The sequence below is a fragment of the Amblyomma americanum genome, chromosome 5, assembly GCF_052857255.1.
Source record: "Amblyomma americanum isolate KBUSLIRL-KWMA chromosome 5, ASM5285725v1, whole genome shotgun sequence".
Classification (NCBI taxonomy): Eukaryota; Metazoa; Arthropoda; class Arachnida; order Ixodida; family Ixodidae; genus Amblyomma; species Amblyomma americanum.
This window is the reverse complement of record NC_135501.1, coordinates 112,675,502-112,701,555: the sequence shown is the minus strand read 5'-3', so window position 1 is coordinate 112,701,555 and position 26,054 is coordinate 112,675,502. Positions and strand designations below refer to the sequence as shown.

Below are 26,054 nucleotides of genomic sequence, written 5' to 3'. Positions count from 1 at the left end.
ATAAACAGTTTCTTTTGGAATCACTCGTCACTGTCTTCCTTCTAGCCTGACTGCCGTCACAACTACGTGAAAGAATAGAACATTATAACCCCTATATAAGGAAGGGAGAATGAGAAATGTTAAAGGCATGTCAACTCCACTACGCACCCTCTCTTTCTTTCCGCACATTGCATGGGGCCTGCGATAACCAACACTTATCTGGAGCCGCATACCTCTTATGCTTGGCTTAAAAAATTTTCGGCCTAAACAAAAGACTAGTTAGCGCTATCCTCATTCCAACGCGACTTCTTCTAGTAACCACCTGGCTTTACCCAATGCAAGGCTTGTCCTGGTCGCAAACCAAGTAAACTGCAAATATAGTACGATACAACTTCAAAAAGTGCAGTTAGTAACAATGGCCCTTCGCCCACTGGGTGCGGTTTAACTAGGTTGGCCAGGCACAGAAGTAAAGAAATCAACGTTCTAATATTTTACATTGACAAACAACCGAGAGACGTTAAAGTTCTTCATCCTATTACTTCGCCTTGTAATTATCTTCTTGTTTAGATAACAAAAAAGCTGCAACAACAGGCAACTGTTTTGCTGCAGTGGAATCCATTGCTGTGGTCAGGACTGTGTGCGGAGCTTCACTGCTGTGTTGTATTGTAGCCGACACTAGTGTGGCTAAGGAATTGTCCGTACTTGCATTGAAACCTGAAAACAAAAAGAATACGTAGGCATACTGATAATATAATAAATTATTTTTCGCTCTTTATTCAGCAATAACTAAAACTGGAAATAATTAAAATCTGAAAGTGACATTCTCTTCCTAAGCGGCTACTATTAAGTGAGTAAACAAAGGCGAGGTTCGGCGACTTCACTTATTTCTCCTGCTGCAGGAAATGCTTGATCTGCTGGTTGACCACCTGAGCTCTCTCACGGTGCACCCAGTGTCCTGCGTCGGCAACGTACTCCACCCTCCCCCCTTTGGCGTAGTCCAGGCTAAGGGAGGCTAGAGTTTCTGTCAGAGCGAAGTCCCGGCGGCCCCACACCACCAGGGCGGGCACGCCCAGTCGGCGCAGCTTTGGGCCGCCACTCGACCGCTTCCGGAAGGAGGCACGGTAGTAGTTGACAGGACCTGTCAGGGCGCCTGCAAGCGGGTTTGAAAGGCATGAGCAAGATTATCGTCCGTCAACAAACTATCGACTGCCTCCCGATTTTGTTTAGAAAGGGGTCCAATAGTTGCAAATAAAAAAGAAACAATATTACTTGGGTCTCCCAATAATAGCTAATGGTCCATTTGTGTTCCAGTACCCGAGAAACGCTTCTATACAAAATGGGCGATAAATATGAGAGTGATAAATTGAACTGACTTTGCTGGGAAGGTGGCGCATTGATATGTGAAAACTGAAAGGCCAATAGATGACACACTGAAAATAGTCGACAGGACTGCAGATTGATCGTTGTCTCTCTTCATCTAAGTATTAAACAGCGAGATTGATAACTGTCGTGTTGATTTATCATTCCAATAAGTCGCATCAGCAGCTTTATGCATATACCTATTTAGAGCGGAGATCTTAGGCGCCTATTCCTGCGTATGGAGTCTGGAATATGGAATCTATGGGTTCTCTACGGACAACAATTAAGAAAAATCGGAACACATGCGGACACCATCTTACGTCATGTACATCATGCCAATATATTTCGAAAAGCTTATGGAACCCCTACGATGTACATGTGAATTTCTGTATATTTCTGTATATTTTTTTCATATCTCATGCTCTATATTCCAGGAATAATTGCGCTTATGCAATTGATTGAAAAACGCGTTAGTTGTGAATTCTGCGCAAGGCCCAGTACTCAGTGGAACGCCTTTATTTGGGCGATAAAAAATACGCGTGTCAGTCGTGTGCCGGATCTTGGTCTCGTAGCCTGTACAGGCTTGCATAGAGTGACCATGCTCTGCCAGTGCGTGTACGCGAATGTCTATTGTGCGACGCAAAATGTACATTCCAGTTGGCCGCTGCGGCACAGCATAAGATGAGTGCGTACCTGGTTTTCCGAAGATGTACTTGAAGGCTTCCCTCTCCTCCTCGTCGTAGCAAGAGTGCACCCTGTCCAGTGCCTGCAGGTCGTGTGCACTTAAGAAGGCCTCGGGCAACCAGGGCACTTGAAATGCTACGAAGTACCTGCGTCGGGAGAGGGATTCAGGGATGAAGCAATTATTTGCAGATAATCTACTTCCAAAACGTTACTGCATTGAGGTTAATCCTTTGACAAGCATAGGTTAATGTGGCAGTGTCATTTAGTGTTGATAGCCAGTGGGAGAAACCTCGTCACGCTAGATTGCCTCAGACAGCGAGAGGGAACACTGACACAAGAAAAAGTCTGTCGTGTAGCATGTGGCTGACAAAGTGGTTGACTTCGAACTGAATAATAAATTAGGCCACTGAAATTACTGTGAAAACCCTTCGAAGGCGCATGAGTTTAAGCAGCTATGTGCCGACAAATGCGCAGGAAGCTTTTACAATTTCTCATATTTATAATTTTTCTTTCTTTCACCGTAAGCCAAAAGATGTTACATTCAGACAGCCATTATCACCACTGTGGTTGTCTTGTGTGGTGGCAGGTGACGCCGGCTAGCTCTCTTCCGCTTCAGCCCGGATGCAACAAGACGGGCACGTCATACAAATCCGCTGAGCGGCATTTGCTCCTTCGTGGGGCTGCACTAGGTTGTTGGAAGATAATTTCGGTTTTAGACACTAAGAAAAACAGAAGTCCCCTCACTGGTGCGCAATAAATAATCCTGTCTCGAAAAATTAATGATGAAATCCCAAATAGCGTTTGAGGCAACTTAATTGTACAACGTTGCATTGCTACATAAAAACCTAAGTAATTAGCACCCCGTCTATTTCTTGACGCCTGCCATCGTTCAGCTTGCTATGACGAAAGGACGATATCAATAGCTTCTGAAAATTGCCATTAAAATTGCCTCAAATGTTTTCTCAAATGTCGGCGGTATGCATAACATGATGGTGGCACCAGCAACCGCAATGCGTTGGATCTTGATCAACCAGAGATTGCGACTGTTTTTTGAACGCTACTTGAACGTGCTATAGGAGGCGGGGGAGGAGATGGAGGCGGTCCGTAGCTTTGTGTGAATGGAAGTAAATTCATTAAACTATCCGTGGTTTGTGAAATAGAATATGCTTATAAAGTTATAACGTACAATTTTCACGAGGACTACTTTTCTACACACAGCCAAGAGTTGATAGCATTAGTGTCTACACCCTGCGCAGTTATACCACGAGATAATGACCTTACATGTAAGTAAAATTCCATGAGTTGCGTTCACAAAACGCGCTCGGCTGATGTCAGCGTGTCTTTCGTAATCTGTACTTAAGAAAAAGGCGGTTTTCATCGCGCCTACAAAACATCGACATTTGTAAACCGGCGTCAAAGACACGCACAGTTGACCGTTGGTGCGTTTAAAATGCTTTTGACTGTTGATACAAAGCTTCCGATATAGACGTCCGTCGGCATTAGAAAATTCCCCGCAGCCGCTAACATGAGTTCACGGCGCATGAATCAATCAATACGCGGCGGCATGGTGTCGCATGTCGGCGGTGACATCGACAACGTCCCAGTTTGTTCGGAGAGGCAGTTTTGTTTCGCATTTCGGCCACAGGCGAATGCGGGTGTTTATAAACAACGCATTGTGGCACCGGCGCGCTCACACCAATGAAAAATCGCATTGTTTTCCTCAGGGTTGAAGTACCGCAGCCGCGTTTCTTTCCCACGGAGTGCTCCGGCGCGAAGGCAAGGACCCCGTTGGCAGTGTATGTTGTGAGACTTTGGCGGACAACTGGACCTCCATCCGGGCCTGCCATCACTGCTACAGGATCGCCATCTATGCCGAAAGCGCGGAGAAAGTATGTCAGTGAAGTCTATAGAGTATCTAGGTCCCCGAGGACTGGGCAGGCGACCAAGCCGAAGTAATTGGAACTTCGTAAAAGGAGTAAATTCCTCAGCTAGTGACAAGGAAACGGAGTATATTCCTAAAAAAGAACCAGAGTGCTAAATTTTCAGTGCCTTCCTCACTCTTGTAAAGAACCAAATCAATCACTGTTCAGCTCTCTCTGATCCTCAGCCTGTGACCGCTTCGGCTAAATCTCTCCGATGTTCCAGTACCTGCATCCCGACGTCTCACTCAGCCCATTGCTACCCTTTTGTCCGCAACCGCAGGGGAGGCAACACCACACCTTGAATCATTCCGAGGAATTCCTGCTCGCCTCTGGCCTGGTGAGAAACTTAGGTGACTAATTCTTAGAACCATACAGGCAGAATTCTGTACTCCTCGAGCAGTTAACTGCCCCGACATACTTAGCAGCATTCAACAGCCTAAGCGATAAACCAGGCGGACTCACCATGACTTCATGATCTGGTCAAGACTGTGCTGAAGCTGATGCTCCATGGCCAATGGATGAGGTCCGTTTATTACAACGAGCTTGTTCACCATTTCCCCGTGCTTGCTGGCGAAGGTCCAGGCTAACACAGCGCCCCAGTCGTGGCCGACTATCGTGACCTTGTCTCGTCCTGTGACAGCATCAAACAGACATCAGGAAATGGTCCTTGCGTCATACTGCTTCCAGCTGCACTCTTGTGATGATGACGGTGTGTTAACACATCCCAGTAAAGCCCCTTGCTAACTTAAAGGTAGTAACATGTAACGAAGAGTCGCACAACCCCAGAGGGGAGGTACAGAGGTACAGTGTTGGAGGCGTTGAGAGCGATTTTCTGCTCGTTGCTTTCATCATGCTCTTATTTCGTAACGTACCTGCTTTAGACTCGTAATGTGCTCCATGGTATTAAAAACCAGCGCTAAAAAACACAGAGGACGAGACGAGACACACAGAAGGCGCTGAAATTACAACTGTAAGTTCAGCGCCTTCCGTGTGTCTCGTCTCGTCCTCTGTCTGTGTTTTTTAGAGCGGGTTTTTAATACGATGGATCACCACCAACTCACCCAATCCTCAGTCCTTTTATAGCAATGTGCCCCGTTCTTTAATTCCAACTATGGGTATAGAAGACTGGTCAGTCTTGTAGCGCAGTTTTTATATGACTGCGCTCAAGGAATATTGCATCTCCGTTGAGTACGCAAGGCGAGAGAGATGCAGAGGGACTGCAATATGCATTTTTTTTATTCGGATAAAGAACATAACATGACGCGAAAATGTCATCGTCAGGACCATCAGCATAACTACATCTACTGCAGTACGGAGGCGTCTCCCATATCTCACGAGTGAACCAGGTTCTTCGCCAGCTGTGGGCACGTTATCCCCGCAAACTTTCTGATCTCGTATGCTCACCTAATTTCGTGCCACACCCTGCTAAGTTTGCCTTCTTTTAAAGTACCCTGAGTTACCCTTAAAGACCATCGGTTACCTGACCTTCGCGTATATGCCAAGGACATGCCCATTTCTTTTTATATTTCGCCTATTATAACTGTAACTAGCGTTTGCTCACTGACCTAGTTTCATCTCTTCCTGTCTCTTACCGTTCAATATATCATTTTACTTTAATAGCTCTCAGCGTTCTCCTCACTTTAAATTCAGCTCTGTTCGTTAGCCTCTACATTTCTGCCCCATAAGCGAATGTCGGTATGATAAAGCTGTTATACTTTGCTCTTTAGGAATACTCGTAAACTGCCATTTAGAATGCGAGGCTAACGCCCAAATGCACTCTATCTCATTCTCCCATTTATTTCACTCTCGTGGTCTGGATCTGAAGTGTCTGCCTGTCTAAAGTAGATGCATTTCCTTACCACTCCCCAAGCTTCCTCGCCTATCGCAAACTGCTACTCCCTCTGCAGAGTGTTCAATGTAATTTATTTTTCCGCATATTAATTTTTAGATACATTGCCTGTTCAGGCCGTTGTTCATGCTTAGCAATTTGTCTCCTGACTTACTAGCATGGCACTGATCATCAGAGAATCGCACATTTCAAAGGTATTTTTCATGCACTCTTATTCCCAACCCTCCGTAATTCAGATTTCGTACCACCACCCTTAACACACGGCGACTAGTACTGGAAAGATCATATCTCTCTACCTGACAGTCTTTCTTATTGGGATTTTATTGCTTTATTTAGGGAGGACCAGATGGCTCTGCAGCCGCTATATATAGTTTGTCATTTTTGCGCATCCATCTTCTACACCCTCTTCCCGTAAGGACTGAGAGTGACTACGGGCTATTGTCGAATAGCCTTTACTTTGGTTGATTGAAGTTAAAGGTTGCCCTGTTTCTATTGTTGAATAATTCAGTAGTACCGCAGTGGTGGCCTAGGGGCTTGAGCACCCGCCTGGCATGCGGAAGGTGCGGAGTTCGAAACACAGCGCCGTCGGGTACCAACAGGTGATACAATGAGTACAAGCTTACCCCTGTTCTGGCGCTCGACTTCTTTAGGGTGAAATGCTCGGGAAATTGGTGTTTGACCGCACCTTGAGTATAAGAAAAAACCTTGCGCCATGGCGCTCTCTGGCCACAGATGCCTTTGCGCCATAAAAATTCATGATCATAATTACTTCGGCAATCATTTGCATACAACGGACAGTAAGCATTTTCCAAGTCCTTGACGTCACATTTCTTACAGATTAAGACAATGTTGGCGTTCTTCTCTGATTTCGGTACACACAAGGACACGAAGCAATGCATATACAGGGTGTACAGTTTTTCCGGCACAATCTCTCCACTGCCCTTCAGTGATGAAGTTGCATTTAATTGACGGAAAGACATGCTTTATCCAAACAGCGCCATGGCACAAGCTAATGCTTCGTTACGCATGGAGAGGTCGGAGACAAATTTTCTAAGCATTTCGCACGGGGCCAGGCGAACACCATGCCAGGCGAAAGCTTGTACCTATCGTACCACAGATTGGTACCCAGAGGCCGTGGGGATCGAACCCCGCATCTCCTACAAGCGGAACGGATGCTACCGTCCCATACTGAGTGATTCTGGACAAAAGCATTTTTTGAGAGAGAAACCGTTTATGAACGAAATTTTTTCGTATTACGTAATATTTTACTATAACAATCAATATATTCTCGCGTGACCCCACGGCAGCCTTGAATGTTTTTGTATACACGTTTTTGCAATCGTCAAAAGCAATCCCATTGGTTTTCTACGGCATTCTCAACTGTTCCATGCGATCGAGGGAAAATTTTAAAAGAAAGATTATGCTACATATCAGAATGAGCCATTACCGTTAATACCTTCACAACAGTGTCTTAAAATGCTCAAATTTTCAAACTTTTTGCCCAGGAAAGCTGGACATGTTCAAGAGAGCTACAGTTTGGCTCCTATCCTCTGCTTTTCCTTTTTATATTGCTTCTAAACCTTTTTTAGTTCTTTTTTAATTAACGATGGAATGTCGACTTCCCGTGCGCAACTTCCTCAGTCATTACTGCGCTGGCAACGTCTTCCTACGGGCAGCGTTTCGCGGTAGGCAGAAGCCGATCGACGGCAGCCACATCATCCTGTACTGTCAATGTGTTTCATACGCCCTTGCGGAGCAAAACAAGAAAATCTTCCGCGCTGACATGAGCAGACGTTGGGTCTCCTGTACATACGCAGTGCGCTTCGATGCACTCTGTCGGGCGGCGTCAGGTGAACGATGCCCGAGGGGCGCCGCGACTAAGACTTGGTGTCAGTAGCAGTCCTGTCGTCCACAGAAGCGAGCGCTCTGTACGAACGACTGAAGCGCATTTCAGCGCGTTATAGTATCCCCGGACACGAGGCATCAGATAATGGTCGACATTTCGGACGCATTTTGTTTGAGAAGTCGGCGAGACCCTCAGGGCAACGGAGAGTTCCCAATTATGTGAAGACGGTTAAACAAATTGTGCACGAATCCCCAGTTCCGCACTTCGCTCTTTTGTCCTTCCGAGCAAACGCCTGAAATTTCCGGACTAAGTCCAGCTGAAAACTTTATGGAAAGGAGTCCCTGGCCACGAGTGCCATGCTGCACCAGAGCTTCGAAATTCTGACTTCAAAAAATGAGTACGGCAAAAAGGCCACTCTAAACGAGAAGAGAGATGCAGTACTTTAACCAACGCCACCGCGCCAACACTCTTTCAAAGTTGAAACCTGGCAATCTAGTTTGAGTAACAGACCTGTCGGGTTCGAATCCGGACACTCCGGCTAAGTAGCCGAGTGCGCTAACTACTGTGCCATCGTGGCAGGTATTAGCAGTCTAAACCCTCCATTCGTTTTGAGAAAAGGAAGCGCGAATAACTTTATGACTTGATAAAAGCGGTAAAAAGTGATAACACCGCGTGCTTATGGCTTCGAGAATAAATAAACAAACGTTGCAAGGCTTCTCGGTGATTCAAAGTTGCTTACCGTCAGTAGGTATCTCCACTAGCCTCACCCCGCTGCTCATTCGCAACGAACCCGATCGAAGTAATGTAATGGTTTATGAATTATGGGGGTTCAACGTCCCAAAGCGACACAGGCTATGAGAGACGCCGTAGTGAAGGGCTCCGGAAATTTCGACCACCAGGGGTTATATAAATTGCACTTACATGGCACAGTACACGGGCCTCTAGAGTTTCGCCTTCGTCGAAATTCGACCGCCGCGGCCGGTATCGAACCCGCGTCTTTCGGGTCAGCAGCCGAGCGCCATAGCCACTCAGTCACCGCGGCGGCCAAGAGTAGAGTTAATGATCGCCCTTGCTCTAAGTTAGGGCGAAGAGGCAATCCTGGCCTCGCATATGCTCCTGTCTCACCTAGATGCTTAATCAGTCCATGAACGTCCTCGACGAGTTTGGAGACGCGGTAGTCCTCGACGCCAGACGGCTTGGAGGACTGCCCATAGCCGCGCAGGTCGGGAACCACGAGCCTGCAGGTAGAGGCGAAACGCTCAAGGCATGCCGCACTCGAGCAGAGGGAAGTCAACCGGGGCCTGAGCGCCGACAGGGCCCAACCGATGTCTGAGTTTGCACCGCTTCCCTCCAAGTTGTGCAATACGTATTATACTCACCTCGACACTATGGCGACGTGTCTCACTGACATCGTTACCTGTTCACTCTAGTTGGCTGTTGTGAGGAGTCCATGGGTTTTGAGATAGATAGGTGTTCTTTTAAATTCTTTTAATTAGCCTTTTTTTATCTTATAAAGTCTAAGCTAAAAGCATACAAAATCTAAAACTAATTAAAATGTGAAAATAGAGCATTTTTCGCTGAAAATTAAAAAAATGGAAATAGCTTTTCGAGGAAAGGAAATCATGCAGCAATTGTCTCACGTATCTCGCTGGGCACCCGAGCCGCGCCGTAAGGGAAGAGATAAAGGAGGGAGTTAAAGAAAGAAAGGAAGAAGGAAAGGAAGGAAGAAAGAGAAAGGAAGAAACAGGGAAGGAAAGAAAGAAAGAGAGAACGAAAGAAAGAAAGAAAGAAAGAAAGAAAGAAAGAAAGAAAGAAAGAAAGAAAGAAAGGAAGAAGGGAAGAAAGAAGGGAAGAAAGAAAGGAAGAAACAAATAAAAAAGAAAGGAAGAAGGAAAGAAAGAAATAAGGAAGGAAAGAAGGAAAGAAAGAAAGAGGTGCCGTAGCGGAATTCTCCGGAATAATTTCGATTACCTGGGTATCTCTAACGTGCACTGACATCCCACAGCACACGAGCGCCTTGTCTTTAAATGATAATTCATAGATAGAGGCCAAAATCAATTTGTCCTCAGTGTTCCTTTAAAAAATCTAAACACACCCGTATAAGTGCCTCCTAAACAATGGGTGTGTTCTTAATTTTCATGTTGTCGCTTCCTTTCTATTGCATCTAAATTTTGCCCATTTATTATGGATGTAATTTGGCGTCTAAGGTTTAACTGTTTCATCTTCAGGGCAGATTGATTGTTTCGTGCCAAAAACGTATAAGCATAAAATAGATCCGAACCTATGTTTTCTATTGCCGATTTTTTGAAAGAAATTATTTTCTCACAAGCCTTCTGTAATAATGTTAAGATTTTGGGCGTTACACCCGACATTTTCAGAAATGGAACAACTGCGTCGATAATATAAATAAACCTCACGAACGACTACCGTGTGCCTGTTAATGTGTTCTCATCCATTAGTTGTGTTTCGAAAGCAGCAGCTTCCTTGACTTAGTACCGAAAACGCCGCGTCTGGTCAGCATTCTAGCCTTCATTCCACTCACAATACCCCGCACAAGGATGCTTGAAGCATTTGACGATTACCTAGTGTTACACTGTCTAAGTGTTCTCTGCAACGAAAACTCAGGCGAGATTCTTAGGCTGCGAAAATCCAGCTTGTGTACGTATGCGCATGCGTGTTTTTTTATGTGTCTTGCTTCATCTTTGCTATGCTCGCCTCTAATACCTTGGCAGTTTGAGCACCCGGCTAAAATCTGCAGCAGCCATTGAAAAGTGCCTCTCGTTCTTTGCCTCAAGCTTGCTCTCTTCTCTGAACGAGAGTGTCACTTTTAACGCACTACTGATGTCAGCTTCCTGCGCATAAACGCTGGCCGCGATACCTATGAATACGCAGCGTGCCGTAATTTTCAGTATGCAAGTCGCACCCAGCGTGCAACAATTTGCCGAGCTTTTTTCAGCTGAAACAACTTGTTTTTCCTATTTTTTTTTGCACCTGGTATACAAAATAGCGTTGGGAATTTTATGCTATACTCTGCGACAGTGAAAAAAGAAAAAAACACTATACAGTTCGCATTTACCGATATTCGCGAAGCGCAAAATATATATATTTAGGCACCGATAGCCGGCGGGCAGTATACTGGAATTTACGTTAGCAAAGGGAGGATGGAGAGCAGCAATGAGCGCTGTAAAATGTTTCATGCGATAGCACTATATGAATCCGTTAAATTAACCCACTAAATTTAACAACAGTATGTCTTCCGCACTCACTACACGCCAACAGGTCTACTACACGACATCGGCTCTTGCTTCCTATAATGCACACTATTTATGGTCGACACAGACTAGAATTTATGAGTACTCATTTGTAGAATAGTCTTTAAAAACATTAAAATTTCATCTATTCTTCACGCCTTTCAAAAACAATTTAAGCTTTTTCTACTCAATTCATCCTAGTGTATATTCTTAGTGTCTTGGTTTATTATTTCTGTCTAAACATAGTACGTGTTTACTTAGCGTTTAGTGCCCACTGATCAAATATGTTTACAGATAAATAGTTACGTTATTTTTCCGCTAGTCAACGTGACATGTGTTAGTTTACAGTGCTTGGGACCCTCAAACAAATTTTCAAACAGCAAGAACGCGCGAAACTGTGCTGGTGGATGGGGAAATAAATATCAGATGCAGGTGGGGCACGTGGGTAGACGTAAGCCTTACCAGAAGTCGTTCTTGAGGCCGAGTATCTGGTGCTTCCATGAGAACCAGCAGTCAGGAAAACCATGCAGCAGAAGGACCAAGGGCTTGTCCCTCCTTCCCGCCGACACGTAGTGGAGCGTGACCTCCTGGGATGTAAATAAATAATATATACTGGCAGACCTGAGCTTAGCGGCTTAACGCTTTAATCAGCGTGTGATGATTGGCGATAACGGCCGAAATGTCTAGATTGGTAGGAGGCCTCGGTATGGAAACCTCTTGGTTCTCCGCAGCTAGGCCGGGAACTCAGACGGAGGTTTTCTCGCGCTCTCACGGCAACGCACGGCAGCGCACCCCGCGAAGCTGTACGTGCACGTAGCGCGGTGCTGCCGCCCATGCAGCTCGGGCTGCGAGCTCGGTTGGCGGATTCCACGCGTGTTGGGAACGGCTGTCGCTCATCTCCGCCCGACAAGGTAGGTGGCTCTTCCCTGCCCTCCGGGCATCAACACGGGCCGGAGGTGGTGGGTACGAAAGGGCGTTCGCCGAAGCGCTTTTGCGGCCGTACAGTCACTGGCACGTGGACATTGTCATTGTCTTTATTTTCTCTTGGACAGAGAAGGAGACAGGACTAAAAGCTCGTAAGCTTGACAGAGGTCCTGCCCCCTTTATCAACTTGGCAGTACAGTACACAGGCAGAGATTTTCAATTTTTTAAATAAGCACTGAAACAAAATAACAAAACACTTTGTAAAAAAGCAGCGCTATGCATTGCAGCACAAACATAGGTATTAAAAAAACAAACAACTGGTCACGGGGCAACGAAAAAAAATAACCGGTATAGGTTTAAACTGAGTGCAATATTACGTAATCTTTGTAAGAAAAAATCGCTTAATAGCATCACTTGAATGCCGCAGCGGAAGCAAAAGAAAAATTTCCACCGCAGGTTCAAACGCCCTAGCCGCGTTTACATTCATTCGACAACGCATCATATCATCTTTCTGGTGTATAGCGCTCATGTAAACAGGAAAAATGCGCCAGGGTAGCACATCACGCAAATCCGCCAGGCGGGGGTAGATCGAGAACGGAAAGTTGGCATTTGGTGGTGAATGGAAACAGGTTCGGAGGTTGCCCTCCTCCTCTCCATGGTGGCTTTGCAATTCCACCTCAGTGGGATCACAAAGCAGACAATGCTGGAGATGGGAGCGGCTGGCCCCTCCGCCGCGTGCGCTGGGTGAGGGGTCACCGTGCCGCCTGACTTGATGCTGTACATGTAAGTAGTCGAATGTCGGCTTCGCGAGATACGCTATTATAAACGATGCGCCACTGTCCTATTCATGTATACGCAGCTCCTGAGGGCTTCGGGCCGAGACGCGTCCGATTTTGCACTCACCCTCTCGCTACCCCCCTCTTGCTCTGGACTGAATTTCTGAATTCAGTGCCTCATTCGTGTTTGGTTCGTCCCAGGAGACCCCTGTTAAACCGTAATAGATGAACCTCACACTGAAGAAATTTTTGCATGTGTTTCATAAGTGTGCACGCTCTTGTACAGCATAAATGAGAGCTTACCGAAAGCTTGTAATGTTTGCAACATATTGTTTTCACAGGGACAGTTTACGAGTGCCTTCCATGGGGTGATCGTCAACGCCGTCCCCGGCGTTTATCCGAATTTAAACCTCTCGCGTTGTGACGACGTTGTTCGCATAGACTGGGAAATGCGAAGCACATATGAGGCAGCTGAGGTTGGTAGTGGAATGGGGAAAGGTCTAGTTGACAGAACTATTCCTTTCAAAGTTTCTAAACCGCAAAAGAATTTGCGAACGGCGTGTTGATTTTTTTCATGGTGTTTTTTCTTAGCATGGTTTTTCTCGCCAGTCTTACTTCTATCATTCTTTCACAGCTTGCTTTTTAAGAATCGTTCAATACCTACGCCTAAGTCACATTATCGCAAATGTTAGATTGTATATGTTACACTAAAATTCCCATTCATCGAAACGACAAATAAAAATAATATAAAAAAGTTACTCCATACTTCCCTTGGTTTCATTGGCTATTGGATCCCTTCATAACAAACCCTTCATTTGATTTAATTTATGTTGTTTAGCGTGCCAAAGCGACTCAGGTTATGAGGGACGCCGCAGTGAAGTGCTCCGGAAATTCCAACCATCTGTGGTTCTTTAACGTGCACTGACATCGCACATTACACGGCCCGCTAGAATTTCGCCTCCATCGACATTCGACCGCAGCGGCCGGAATCGAACTAGCGTCTTCAGGGTCAGCAGCCGAGCGCCGTAACTGCTGAGCCACCGCAGCTGCTTCCCCTCATTTCGCTACCCTTGTCTACTCTACACTAGATGTTGATACGTAACGATATAATTAGAGCTAAAGTTCACGGTTCGTCCAGCCAACGGCCGGAAGCAAATTACACTTTCCTAGAAGGAAGCAGAAAGAAGAAGACCTGATGATCACAGCCCAAGAATGACCTGCCGCCACTCCAATTTTGAGTGCATAATCATTCCTCCGAAAATAAGAAAAGTAAACATGAAATTGCGCTTGCCTACGCAGTATATGAAACAAGGGGTAAGCCTGGAAGTAAAGAAAACAGCATAATACACGCTCACACATAAACACGCCATACTTGTTGAACTGCATAATTTCAGGCGTCCGGATACTTTTAATCCTAAACTGTGTCTCATTTTTTGTGACGGCATTCCTGCTTACGATTTTAACAAGCCGTGCAGGTTAGAGCACTATCAACGTATATTTCAGATATATTTCACTTCACACTTACTCCAGGTCTCTGTGTTAGTCTCTAAATAAATTACTGGTGTGAGATTAACGAGCGTGTACTAGATGTACAAAGATTCACTCTATCGAGGCGACAATTACACTGGAGCGGTGCGGAAGACACGAGGGTCAAATATGTGTACGACCCTGTTTACGGTCTCGGTCCGTACTCACGTCGAGTGCGTCTTCGGGAATATTATGCGCGGCAATAAATGAACACTCAGGCGTCTTGTCAGTCACAAGAAAAGCAGCTGTCACGCAGGCATAGAGCGTAATCTAGAAGCCTAGTGATAACATTCTCCTGTTCTTTTTCGCCCTGCCAGGATCCTGCACTGGAGAATAAGAGCTGTTTTTTTTGTCTCTGCAAGGACTTGGCGGACGCTGCCTAAAAGATAATAAAGGAGCTCTGGAAGTGAATCCGATGATGATTTAACATAACAGCGTTCGAAGTAGTTAAGCCAGCTGCCGGCAGTTTGTCACTCAAACAGCATGTGAGGGGACTCACCTCAAGGGTGACAAACTCATGAGTGCCCAAAGCAGGGTCTCGGAGACACTCGGGTTCTTCGCTGCGTTCCGTTGGTTTGAGGATATCCTTTCCGCTCATCAGGATATCAAAGGCCAGGCTCACAAACAGAAGCACGGCCCGAATGGCTCCGATGGACAGGAAAAGGACGGAGCTAACGACGCGACGTAACGTCCCAGCCGACGCCATCACTGTCGACTGTTTCTCAACGACACTGCAGTCTTTCTTGCAGGCTGAAACTAGAACTGCGTACAAAAATGGCACACTAGACTAAGAACTATACAGGTGCCGATCACATCCGACTGCCGTGAGCCGCAGAACGATTTCAAGGTTTAAAATTTAGTTTGTCCAAGGTCCTCTTGTAACCACAGAAACAGTTCCGTGAGGTCCTTTGCTGTCGTCTTCCCTAGACAAGCTGCGTTTCTCTTCTGTGCCGGATTTTGAAGCAAATTCGGTTGTAGAGCACTGGAGCACACCACACCGAGTGAATATCACACACTGCCCCTCACAGATAGGCACGAGGGCACACGTCACACGTTTTTTATCCTCTTGCGAATGAGCCGGCGCCACTCCAGCAAACCACAACGCAGCGATGACTCCTTGATTACATCATACAACTTGCAAGCTTCGATTACTCCTCTGAAAGAAAAAAATAAAAGGAAGCGATTATACAGCAGCCCAGCCAGTACGATGCGCCTGTACTAAACAGGCGTTGCACCGCACGCAATCGCCGTGTTTCGCCCGAAGGCAGCTTTTGCGTCCTCCTCTCCGTTGCGTGGACGGGAGGTTCAAGTGTACTGATTGGTTCTGTGCCAAGATAACGGGAGATAAGAGAGCTGTTACTGCGTTCGCGGCGCTTCTCCAGAATAAGGCCCTTCTTCGGTGCTGGCAGCCTATCTCTTTCGCAGGTTCCTAGTAATCTGCGATAAGTCATTGCAGTTGAAAGTAGCTAGCAAAAGGAACGTGGGCGATAAGCTGTGACCTCTATCTAAAACCTACTGCACACGCTTCGGCAGATGCCGCAGGGCTGTCCGATAAGAGGAGGAAATGAAAAAGCTCAGGAGCTGCAGAAAGCAGTGTGTCACCGAAGTTTGCGGAAAACATTAGACATGAAGGGCAGAAATGCATGCAAAAATGCTCTGCCGATATTTATACACATTAAACAAGGAATGATTTCAAAAAATAACCAGAACTAGATAATACTTTTGTTTTTTTCTTATCAGACCGTCGAACCGTGCATAATATACACATTGCGAAAACACGAGATTAAAGTACTGCCTTAAACACAGGCTTTTATCTGCCTAAAGCATCCACGCGTACTCTTTCTGTCGTGCAGCAAAAGTGCGCAACTATCGCGAATGCGTGATATTAGCCACACTGCTCTCTGTACTTTCGCCTTACAGGAAGCTGGCAGAGAGTAAAGACCGCCACGCAAAAGTGAAGAAGGTTCAATTAGAAATGTAACAAAACAATGTTCAATTTTTATTCTTGTAGCAATTCATACCACGCCTATTCCTGGACATCTTGTCTGTCCGCGAGCAATACACGCATGCATAGCCGAGAAAATTGGATTTTAAAAACCTCCGCCCCTTAATTCAAAAGTGGTCACGTTTACACCGGAAAGGAGACTCCCATCGTTTTCAAGTGATTGGCGGTACGGCGTAACCTCTGGGATCCTGAACCACAGCAATAATTTGCCAAATATGTAAACGATGGTGACATCTACGTTGTCCTTTTGCTTTTTCTAGGCTGCAAAACCTGAGCGTTTAGCGAATGCAAGCCTCTTTAGTCGGAATGCGGTAATCAATCGATACAGAAACATTGAAAATTGGTGTTGAGGAGAGGAAATGGCGGAATAACTGTCTCACGTATCTCGTTGGGCACCCGAACTGCGCCGTAAGAGAAGGGATAAAAGAGGGAGTGAAAGAAGAAAGTAAGAAAGAGGTGCCGTAGTGGAGGGCTCCGGAATAATTTCGGCCACCTGGAGATCTTTAACGCGCACTGACATCGCACAGCCCACGGGCGCCTTAGCGTTTCGCCTCCATCGAAACGCGGCCGCCGCGGTCGGGTTCAAACCCGGGTACTCCGGATCAGTAGTCGAGCGCCCTAACCACTGAGCCACCGAGGCGGGTGATCGATGCAGCCAAACTTCAATTCGCTATCAGTTTGTCTTTGCAGATTTTGTCGCATTCGGAAACATCACGCAGTACCAACCCACATAATGACTTGCGACTGTTGCGACATAAATGTCGCGAACTCCGAGCAGAAGCCTCTCTAGATAAATACATTAGTACTGCCGCAGAGAGCGCAACGCAGTCTATTCAAAAGCTTCAAAGCGTCATCTGCGGTACGCTGCAAAGACCGAGAAACCGTTGGACGTTAGGAACAAACAGTAGAAATGAGGTTATTTTTAAAAGGGGCAAAAAGCAGTGATTAACATTCACTTTTCCGCAGCCATATCGCCACAAAGAAAAACTAAAAAGAAAACTGAAACAGAACTTAAAGGCTTCTGGAGCAGGAAAAACTTTTCTATGAAAGGTAACCTTACTTTTCCAACCCCTGGACTGCGCTCATCTGAACACTAATAAATTATCACTCCCTTATTTCAAAATATTATTTCGCATTAGCTTATCCCCATGAACACATTGGCATAAGGTACTTCTAAGCAAGCAGTCTCGTTTGAATCGATTGCATTCATTTTCGGATGACTGCCCTTCGCATGAATAAGGCCGCGTAAGCTGCGGATACACGAAGTTTATTATGCACTACAAAACCTACACATGAGGCACAACTAGTAAGGAAGGTTGCTCGGTATTTACCTGATAACAAACGCAAGGCACACTGTTGGAAACAGCGCCCCAAAGGGATGCAGCGGCTGTAAAGCATGAATTCTCCGTCGTTTGTAGGCACTACCAACTAGCGTTGCTTCACTGACAACAATAAGCGAAGCACAATGGCTGCTCAGTCGAGGAACACCTGTTGCAAATGCCGACTAGCGCGTCGATAAATATATATTTTTGCCGGCCTGCGACAAGCCAGCAGCAACACGTCTGTTTTACCCTTATTTTTTTATGCTATTAGATCTTACTTTTTTATGTTTCAACTTAAATTGATCTTTTTTATTTAAATTATTGTTTTGCGCCATTATTTCTTTCTCAGTAGGGCTGTATCAGAATAGCTGGCGCTGCTTTAGGCTTGTGTACTCGACGTTGTAGAGAAAAAAAAATGGAGCCTTCCGAAAATAGCTTTAAAAGTTGCTGGACAACAACATATGAAGGAAGCCTCTGAGCAAACAAGTGAAGGAAAATGCAGGGCTCGATATGACATACATATGAAGGAAGCCAACAGCCATAGGAAAAAGGGAGCATAGAGGAATGTTTCTATTTTTTTTTAATTTGTGGTTTGACTCCGGTAGCTTTCTGAAACCCATGACGTGAAAATATGGAGCAACCAAATAAAAACATCATAAGCGTCGGAATGCGACCTAGCATGCAAAACTTTAAGATTCTGAGTAAAAAGTATATACCTAAGCGGCGCTGAAACTTGAGAAAGTGGTGTGTCTCGAAATAGCGACAACTGAAATTTTCTCCATAATTTTCAATTCGGCCAAGGTGTCTGAGAAACCAACTGGAAGACGTTTATTCTTAGCCAGTCTGCAATGTCGCGTGCACACTCGTACGCGGGGCTGAAAAGGTCTGAGACGCTGCCAGGGTCCGCCTTTCTTCACACTCGTGAATGGAAGCGCATACCTCGCGTTCTCCTTTCCCTCGCATACTACAGGGAGCTGATTGTGGCATTATTAAGCATATTTCCAAAAATAAACAGTTGCGTTTTTCTTCTCTGAAATATATACAACACAACAGGCCACCTTTTATGAATGTCGACGTTTTTCACAACGACATGCTAGTATTTTATCACTTGGTGCTGACGTCCCTTCCTCATCGTTCCCGCAATAAGTAAATGGCTAACAGAAGGGAAATACATTGGCTTAAACAGTACACAGGGTGCGCTTCTCAAATTAATGTAACCAAACTAAACAATGCAAGAATACTTTGCACCTGCTCAGGAAAGTGTAAATCACTTTGAAATCTAGACGAATTCCAGTGCATGTGCCTTCCTGATATTGGAAGCAGCTGAGTTATGGCAGAAAGCGGAAAGCTTTCAAGGTACGGGTCATATCTTTGACACGTCAAAACAGCATGGCACTTTTCGGGAGTTCAAGAAGCCACTTGTCACTGACCTTTGACGCAATCTTTCGGCAGTTTCAAGAGCTGACAGATACACGTACTTAAACGACAACTTTTATCTGTGCTAGCTCCAGTGGGATAGATATAGCACTGGTGTGCTTATGCGCAAATCTCGAGGGCTCCCGTCTGCACTGGCTTCCTTAATGTGCACTCTTAGTCAAGAATATAAAGCCCAAGAGGTCTGCTTCCAAGTCGTTTAGAGGGGCTCTCAAGTATATTTGACAGTCCTGAACTTGGAAGGCTTGAGGACAAGTTCCTCCCACCTTCGTGAGATTAGGGTCCCTGACCATGCAGAATGAGCCGCTCTGCAGGGCTCTGAAGCAAGCCCCTTGGCCTGTACACTTTTTACTAAGACTGTACGTTAAAAAATGGTAGATTCACGGTATGCTCTTATTCGCCTTCGACTAGTGTGCCTCACGTTGAAATGGAAATTTAAGCAAAATTTGCAGTCGTCCAAAACAGGGCCTGCGGCGGTTTTTTGCGACCCCATTAGAATGAAATCTCCATAGGGGGTGTATTTTCCGGTACCTAGTGCTTTTTAAATTAACGGGAGAATATTCACACCACTAACTTTTCGTTTCTCTGCCATCTGTGTCACAGCGACGTCACTCTCATGTGAGTTGATTAAGCGAGATGCAGTCGCTTGATGGGCAATTTTATAGAGTATGACGCCAAGCGGGCCGCTTCGCTTCGATGGCGGCAGCAGTTGGACGTAACAGATAGAAACATTTATACCTATCCACTTGTCCCTCGTTGTAATATCCTTGTCAAAGTCCAGCTCGTCCAGTTAATTCACTGGACGCAGCTGTTCTTTCTATCGCCTTCCATCCGTTCGCTCAGAGTTAGAGCACAGGCAGTAAACATATCATTGTGAAATGCAATAACGGCGGCAGGAAAAAAAACATATCTCTGCGTGCAAGCGGATGCGTCTTATCGCTCAACCCGGCGGAACCATACCACAAAGCTCAAAATCAGGATACCTGTCGCAATAAAACAAACGTCTCTTAGACTGCGCCCTCTACAGCTCGTGGCTTACATATTATCTATGTATGCATAAAGTATGACTCCTCATTGTCTTTCAGAATAATTCCTCAAGATTGCCTGCGCTGCAAAGGCACGTAATCATGGGCTTCCGCCTAGAAAATTAAAGGAGCACAGGGGTGAATTGAAGTTGACCTGTAGCGACTGATTATATCATCGTGTAGCGATCAAAATTTTAGTTTCATCAACAGTGGAGCTTTCACAAGCTAGTAAAAAAAAAGAATAAACCACGAATTGGAACACAGGTGTCGCCACCACTGGCCAATTTCGCATCTAAACTGCGTTGCGTCCGCACAGTATTTTCGCGGGAATATCAGAGGCTAAGCTACACTACCTTTGAGTGGAAGATGTGGATAATAATAATGTTTTAATAATAATAATAATGTTTTATTTTGTCCAACTGTTTACAAAGCGTACATTCCCGCACCGCTTAAGCACTGTTGTGCTTGTCTGCGGTGCCGGCAGCCTGCGAAATACACATGTTTTCTCGGTACCTTTCTAGAACTAAATCACTGGCTTGACAATCTTATCAAAGTACAACAAAAAAACAAAAGCACATGTTACCGTCGTCGCTATCTGGACAGAGGAAATTTTTGATTAAAGCACAAGATCATTCACAGTTTTTGTACACAAGCGCGACATGTCATCATCGTTAGTCTGTGGACAGATTGAATTTTGTGTATGACGGTGTATACTCGGTGTAGACGTCATGAACTTGATGGAACGGCGGGAAAATGTATAAATGTCCATTTTTAAATAATAAATGCATTTTTGATCGCCGAACAAACATCACCATGCGCTGCAAGAGCAATATAGAGGCGACTTTTCTAATAATCAAAAATTGGACGGAGTGGTCTTTTTTTGACACATAGCGGTCGTTTCAACGAACACTGTCAAAATTTTCAGAAATATGCTTTTTTGGTAAAAATATGGCTTTTGCGTCATAGTATTACCAGTGTTGGTGGACACGAAAACCGATGATGCTTCTTTACTAACAAGCTGGTTAACTAATTTTTATAATTAACAAGTAAAGCTCGGCGCCTAGTTGCAATTAAAGCTTTTTAGCCGGTCGTTAATAATAGCCATATCATTTTTTATAATTTCGAAAATGCGATAGCCCTTGGTGCTGTGGCTCGAAAAAATTTGGCTCTTTCGAAAAGTTGCGTGCAATGAAGGGGTGGCCTTCCTGCATGCTTTCGAAAGCGCGTATATTTTCGCACGTTGCAGCCATATTTTTCCGAGCCACAGTGGTGAGGGTAATCGTCTTTTAGAAATTCTAAAAACTGATGTGGCTACAACTAACTACCGACTACAAGTCTCTAATTGCAATCAGTTCCCTGTCTGTGATGGCTAAAAAGTTTATTATCAGAAATTAATTAACCAGCTTACTACTTAAGACAATTCAGCGGCTTTCGGGTGCCTACCGACAATGGTAATACTATACCGCAAAAGCCATATTTTTACACCATAAAGCCTATTTTTGAAAACTTTTGAAGCGGTTCGCTCAAATGCCGGTATATGCTTAGTGCCCTACGCATAAGACCCCGCTGTATTCTGCGCAGTAACTCTAAGTTTATCGCGCAAAAGCTTGAGCCTACGCACGTTCGAGAGGCTGTTAAAATTTCCTTTGCATGAGCTGCGTTGTGAAAGTTCAGCTATCTTGTTTTTGCGTTGTGCGCGTCTAGGACCACCCGGACCCTCTAGTGATGAAGCTGTGCGCTATCCGTGATGCGATGGAGTCTATATAAAAATAACATGGCATCTATAAGAGAACCCCGTATCTACACGGACTCGTTAACGACTATTGAACAACTAAGATTCGCGAAGACACAAAGCATCACGCAGGCGACACATGCTCTCATTATGAAGATAACAGAACGCTTCCACATACACTGAACACAAGAAGATTCTCAGTGTGTTCACCAAAGGAAAGCAGACGTCCTTAGACACCAAACCACAAATACGAATGGCTCTCCCACTAGTCTCCCTTTTGGACTCCGCTCCGCTCGTCCCGTTTTGTCGTCCTACATAAAGAAATGTACACGTGCCCTAATTCCCCCGAGCACACACACTCTCTGTCAGAATTTAACAATTTATTTAGATTGACGAGCTTCCTAAATTATTCATCTCTTCTAGCGAACTTGTATTCACTGCACTACATGCACGCACGCACGCAAGCACGCGCTACACATGACAAGATAGAACACTAGCTAGACGTTAACTACTGTTTTACTTGCGCTCACATGATATATATATATATATATATATATATATATATATATATATATATATATATATATATATATATATATATATATATATATATATATATATATATATATATATATATAGTCTTGAGGAAGGACAGGCTCTGTCCGAAACGTCGACTCAAAATAAATCTATGGCAAAATGAAGCGTTTTAAACTTTGCATTTTGCATTTAGAAACCAAATACGTTTATCTTTATGTACTATATATATATATATATATATATATATATATATATATATATATATATATATATATATATATATATATATATATATATATATATATATACGCACACACTTAATTATGCACTCACAGGTCCCGTGTCATTGACCGCAGGCTTCAAATTGGCAACCACCGTCATGCATGCCAAGCGCTTGCGCAGATCTGTATAGCCTTATGTTGCTTAAAGTAAAGTATGTCTGCAGCAGCATCGAATAGCCACGGGTAATGGATGTTGGCTTCAGCCTAGTTATAAAAGTGAATCTTGCCTGGAAAAACCGGCGCCTTCCCTGTTTACGCACGCTGTGGACAACAGCGGTCTGGGGTTTGTTGCATTTTCTGCAACAAACCCAGACACGATAACCTGGAAGTTTGTTATCAGCGTTTTCACCCAAGTTGGCGGAGAGCTACTGAGCAGCCCTGAATTCTTTTTTTTAAAATACGAAACGGCATTCAAGTTGTTGACGCCGACTATCTAGTTTCTCTGGCTTATAACTGGCCTCACAAAACCTTTTTTAATCTGCGCAGCTATGTTTAACCTACTAGTCGATACCTAAAGCCACCGATGTGTTCTTTCTCGCCGTCGAATGCGGCACCAAATGGCCTGCCAAGTTTAAGGACATCAAATGGCTGCTTTGGCTCCGAAGGGTTTGGATGACCACGTATTTTTCTGGGGAATTTCCGCGGTATATTCGCGCGCAAAAGATCCCGGGAAACCTCCCCTGCCCAAGCGGTATTGCTGCCCGCGATCAGAAAAAGCAGCATGTGAGTCTCTTCTTGTCTTCTTTGCGCCCGTTTCACTTCTGCGCACGATAAACCGAGAACAGGAAGCGCCACGTCCGGTGTCCCTATCCGTGCGCATGCACCGGCATAAAAGCTACTTTATGGCTGCCGTAGCCGAGGAAGAAGAGTGCAAGCAGGAGGAAAAACACATGCGTGCGGCATTCAGCACCGATAGCGATGTTTAAGCTTCAAAAGCGATTTTTTTTTCAGCTAGAGATAATCTAAACAGCACTGAAGAGCCTTCTTCTAAAGGTACTGCCGTTTGGCTTTCGTTTCAGCGGTTTTCGGCTTACGTATTTTTTTAGGCAGAATTTGCAAATCTTACGAGCACGCATACGTTTTGGGATCCCCAGCACTGAAATCTCTTAAATACTACAATAATCAGGTGCTATTAGCTTTTAGTAAAATACGATAAGGGAACAGAACATTGCTGCATTTTAGCATGAAATTGTTACTAAAATAACAAGCCTGAGTTTACTCCTCGGAAGTTGCCCATTAGGTTTACAAACTATCTCTAATCGAATGCATTTCTTGTCAAGAGGGGCGTTTCTGCATCATAGGCCTTTTCCCACTACAGACACTTTGTACCTATTCTAAAGAATTAAATCGCTCCTCTCCCTGTGAAATGCTAATGAAATGCCTAATTTCATTTTTTTAGGAATATACTAGGATGTGCTCATGTCAGCACCGGATGTCAGTATCATCTATGTGAGCACCATATGCCTCGCCATCTTAACAAATGAATAATGATTGTGAGTGCAAATATGGCGCACTGTGTGTGCGCAAATAGGGTTAACACTAAATCCAAATGCAGAAGTTCTCGACTGCTGCTGTCATTGCTAGTTCCTGGAAGCTGTTCAACCTTGTCTCGAACCAGCCCAGGCACTAAGCGCTCAGTACTGCCTTTTTGGACCGCCATGTGTCTGCACAATAATAGCAATAATAAGGAGAATAAGGCGAGTTGTCGAGGCAAGGTAATAATACTATTACATATGTGCATCACACGGTCATGCCAATTAAAACTCTTCTCTACGTGCAAACTCATACCTTATACTCATTTGGTTTTACGGGGTTTAACGTCCCTAAGCGACTCGGGCTATGAGGGGCAGCGTAGTGGAGGGCTCCGGAATAATTTCGGCCACCCGGGGTTCTTTAACGTGCACTGACATCGCACAGTATACAGGCATTTAGAATTTTGCCTCCATCGAATTGCGACCGCCGCGGACGGAACCGAACGCGCATCTTTTCCGGTGACCAGCCCAGCACCATAACCACTGTGCCACAGCTGCTGTATAAGTTCAAGTGCCAAATTATAGGCAACACAAGAGCAATAGCAATTTTCTTGGCATTTCCTGTTTCGGAAGGGAATTACTTCAACTGAAAACGTTTGTTTAGAATTCTGTTCACATACATATTAATATTATATAGTCCCCAGGTATCGAAGCTACGTTACATCTGTTTCTGTCATACTTGCTTACTTTCTATTCGTGCAAATTTCCTGTTGGCAGTCGAATTCAAAAGCTTCAGTAGTAGCCTCGGTCACAATACTGGAGGAACAACCATTTTGAATCGCGAAAATGAAGAAGAAGCGCATTATCAGAAGCAAAAGTTTACGCGTCTGCAGCGAAATACTTTATTCTAGCACATGCGCATCACGTAAGCGTTTTCTGCCGATAGTACAAATACTACATCCACAACGTGACCTTTTTCCCGTACTTTGCTGACCTCGCCTTGGAAATTCTCCCATCAAATTTAAAACCAATCCCTAGTGTTCGTTAGAAAGGCCGCTGCTTTATGGGTGTACAGCATAGTTCGATTAAACATAATTAAGAACGAAAAACTTTAATTCTGGGTCGAAATACGGCAGTATAGGTGCGAACTAATGCTGTTGATTACAATGCTGCAGCCGGTGCTCGTCGCACATAAAAGTAGGCATGCGGCAAGAGTAAGCGTCAGTACAAGAGATAAAAAAAAATGGCGTTCAGTATTTCAGAAACGAACTGCATAACCGAACGTGTACTCACTACATGCGGTGCATCCGTTCTATTCCGAACAGGACGACAGCAGCAACCGCTGCGGTCTGTAATGTGCGCGTCGCCGGAATGCCACTCTCACACGTGCGTCGACGAACCCCTGCGTAGGATTGGTTTTCGTTCAGCGCCGCCTGACGCTGCCAGCTGGAGAGAGGGGAAACTCGGGGCTGTCGGACGCGCGCATTTGGCGCGGATTCAAGCTGTGGCGCGCGCGTGCGCGTGGACATTTTCGAGCAGTGGAGCGAAGTGACGCGCGTACACAGACGCATTCATCGCTGTGAATCACCTTGTACGACGGAACCGGTTCCCAAAGGTATACCCGAGTCTTCTTTCTGCTCAGATTTTCGACGCGCTCACGTCGTTATCGATAGGAGGAAACGAAAACAAACCGAGAGGGACGAAAACACGGTCGTTATCAGCAAGCCTTTTCCTGAACTGGATATTGCTCTGTGCACATGGGGGGGGGGGGGGGGGGGGGGGGGGGGGGGAGTACATAGGGTAGCCAGGTAACGTTTCTACGCCCAATGCGACATTGAGTAAAGCTCGCGTATGCAACATATGTACACCATGTGAACGAAGAAATGGTTGTACGCCAGCGGTAGCCCCCAGTCGATTTTGATTCTAGTCGTTTAAGCTAAAAATAGCCTCGGAGCGAATTCGAACTGACGCTAGAACCATAAAATAATGTAGATATTTCGGTAATAAGGTAATTATTGGTAAAGATTGCTGCGGGCCTACAAAACAATGATATTTAAGTTTTATCGGCTTTGACCTGTTAAGTTTCGGAATATCTATAGGTTGTCGTACTTGGCTTTCCGACGTACAAC

At 45.0% G+C, this 26,054-nt stretch overlaps 1 protein-coding gene across 2 annotated transcripts; it reads right to left on the bottom strand.

The window, feature by feature from the left end:
* Positions 1-719: 719 nt before the first annotated feature.
* Positions 720-25,360, bottom strand: LOC144132612 (epoxide hydrolase 4-like). 2 transcript variants are annotated; one of them, XM_077665144.1, is made up of 7 exons: positions 25,219-25,360; positions 14,617-15,273; positions 11,353-11,477; positions 8,765-8,877; positions 4,407-4,575; positions 2,032-2,168; positions 720-1,129 (listed from the first exon to the last, which is right to left on the bottom strand). In XM_077665144.1, exons 2-7 carry the CDS (start codon positions 14,821-14,823, stop codon positions 861-863), a joined length of 1,020 nt encoding a protein of 339 aa, XP_077521270.1. In that variant the 5' UTR covers positions 14,824-15,273; positions 25,219-25,360; the 3' UTR covers positions 720-860. The 2 variants fall into 2 exon arrangements, with proteins under 2 accessions (XP_077521270.1, XP_077521271.1); XM_077665145.1 differs by lacking the exon at positions 25,219-25,360 and having other exon boundaries at positions 14,617-15,329.
* Between the last annotated feature and the right edge of the window lie 694 nt (positions 25,361-26,054).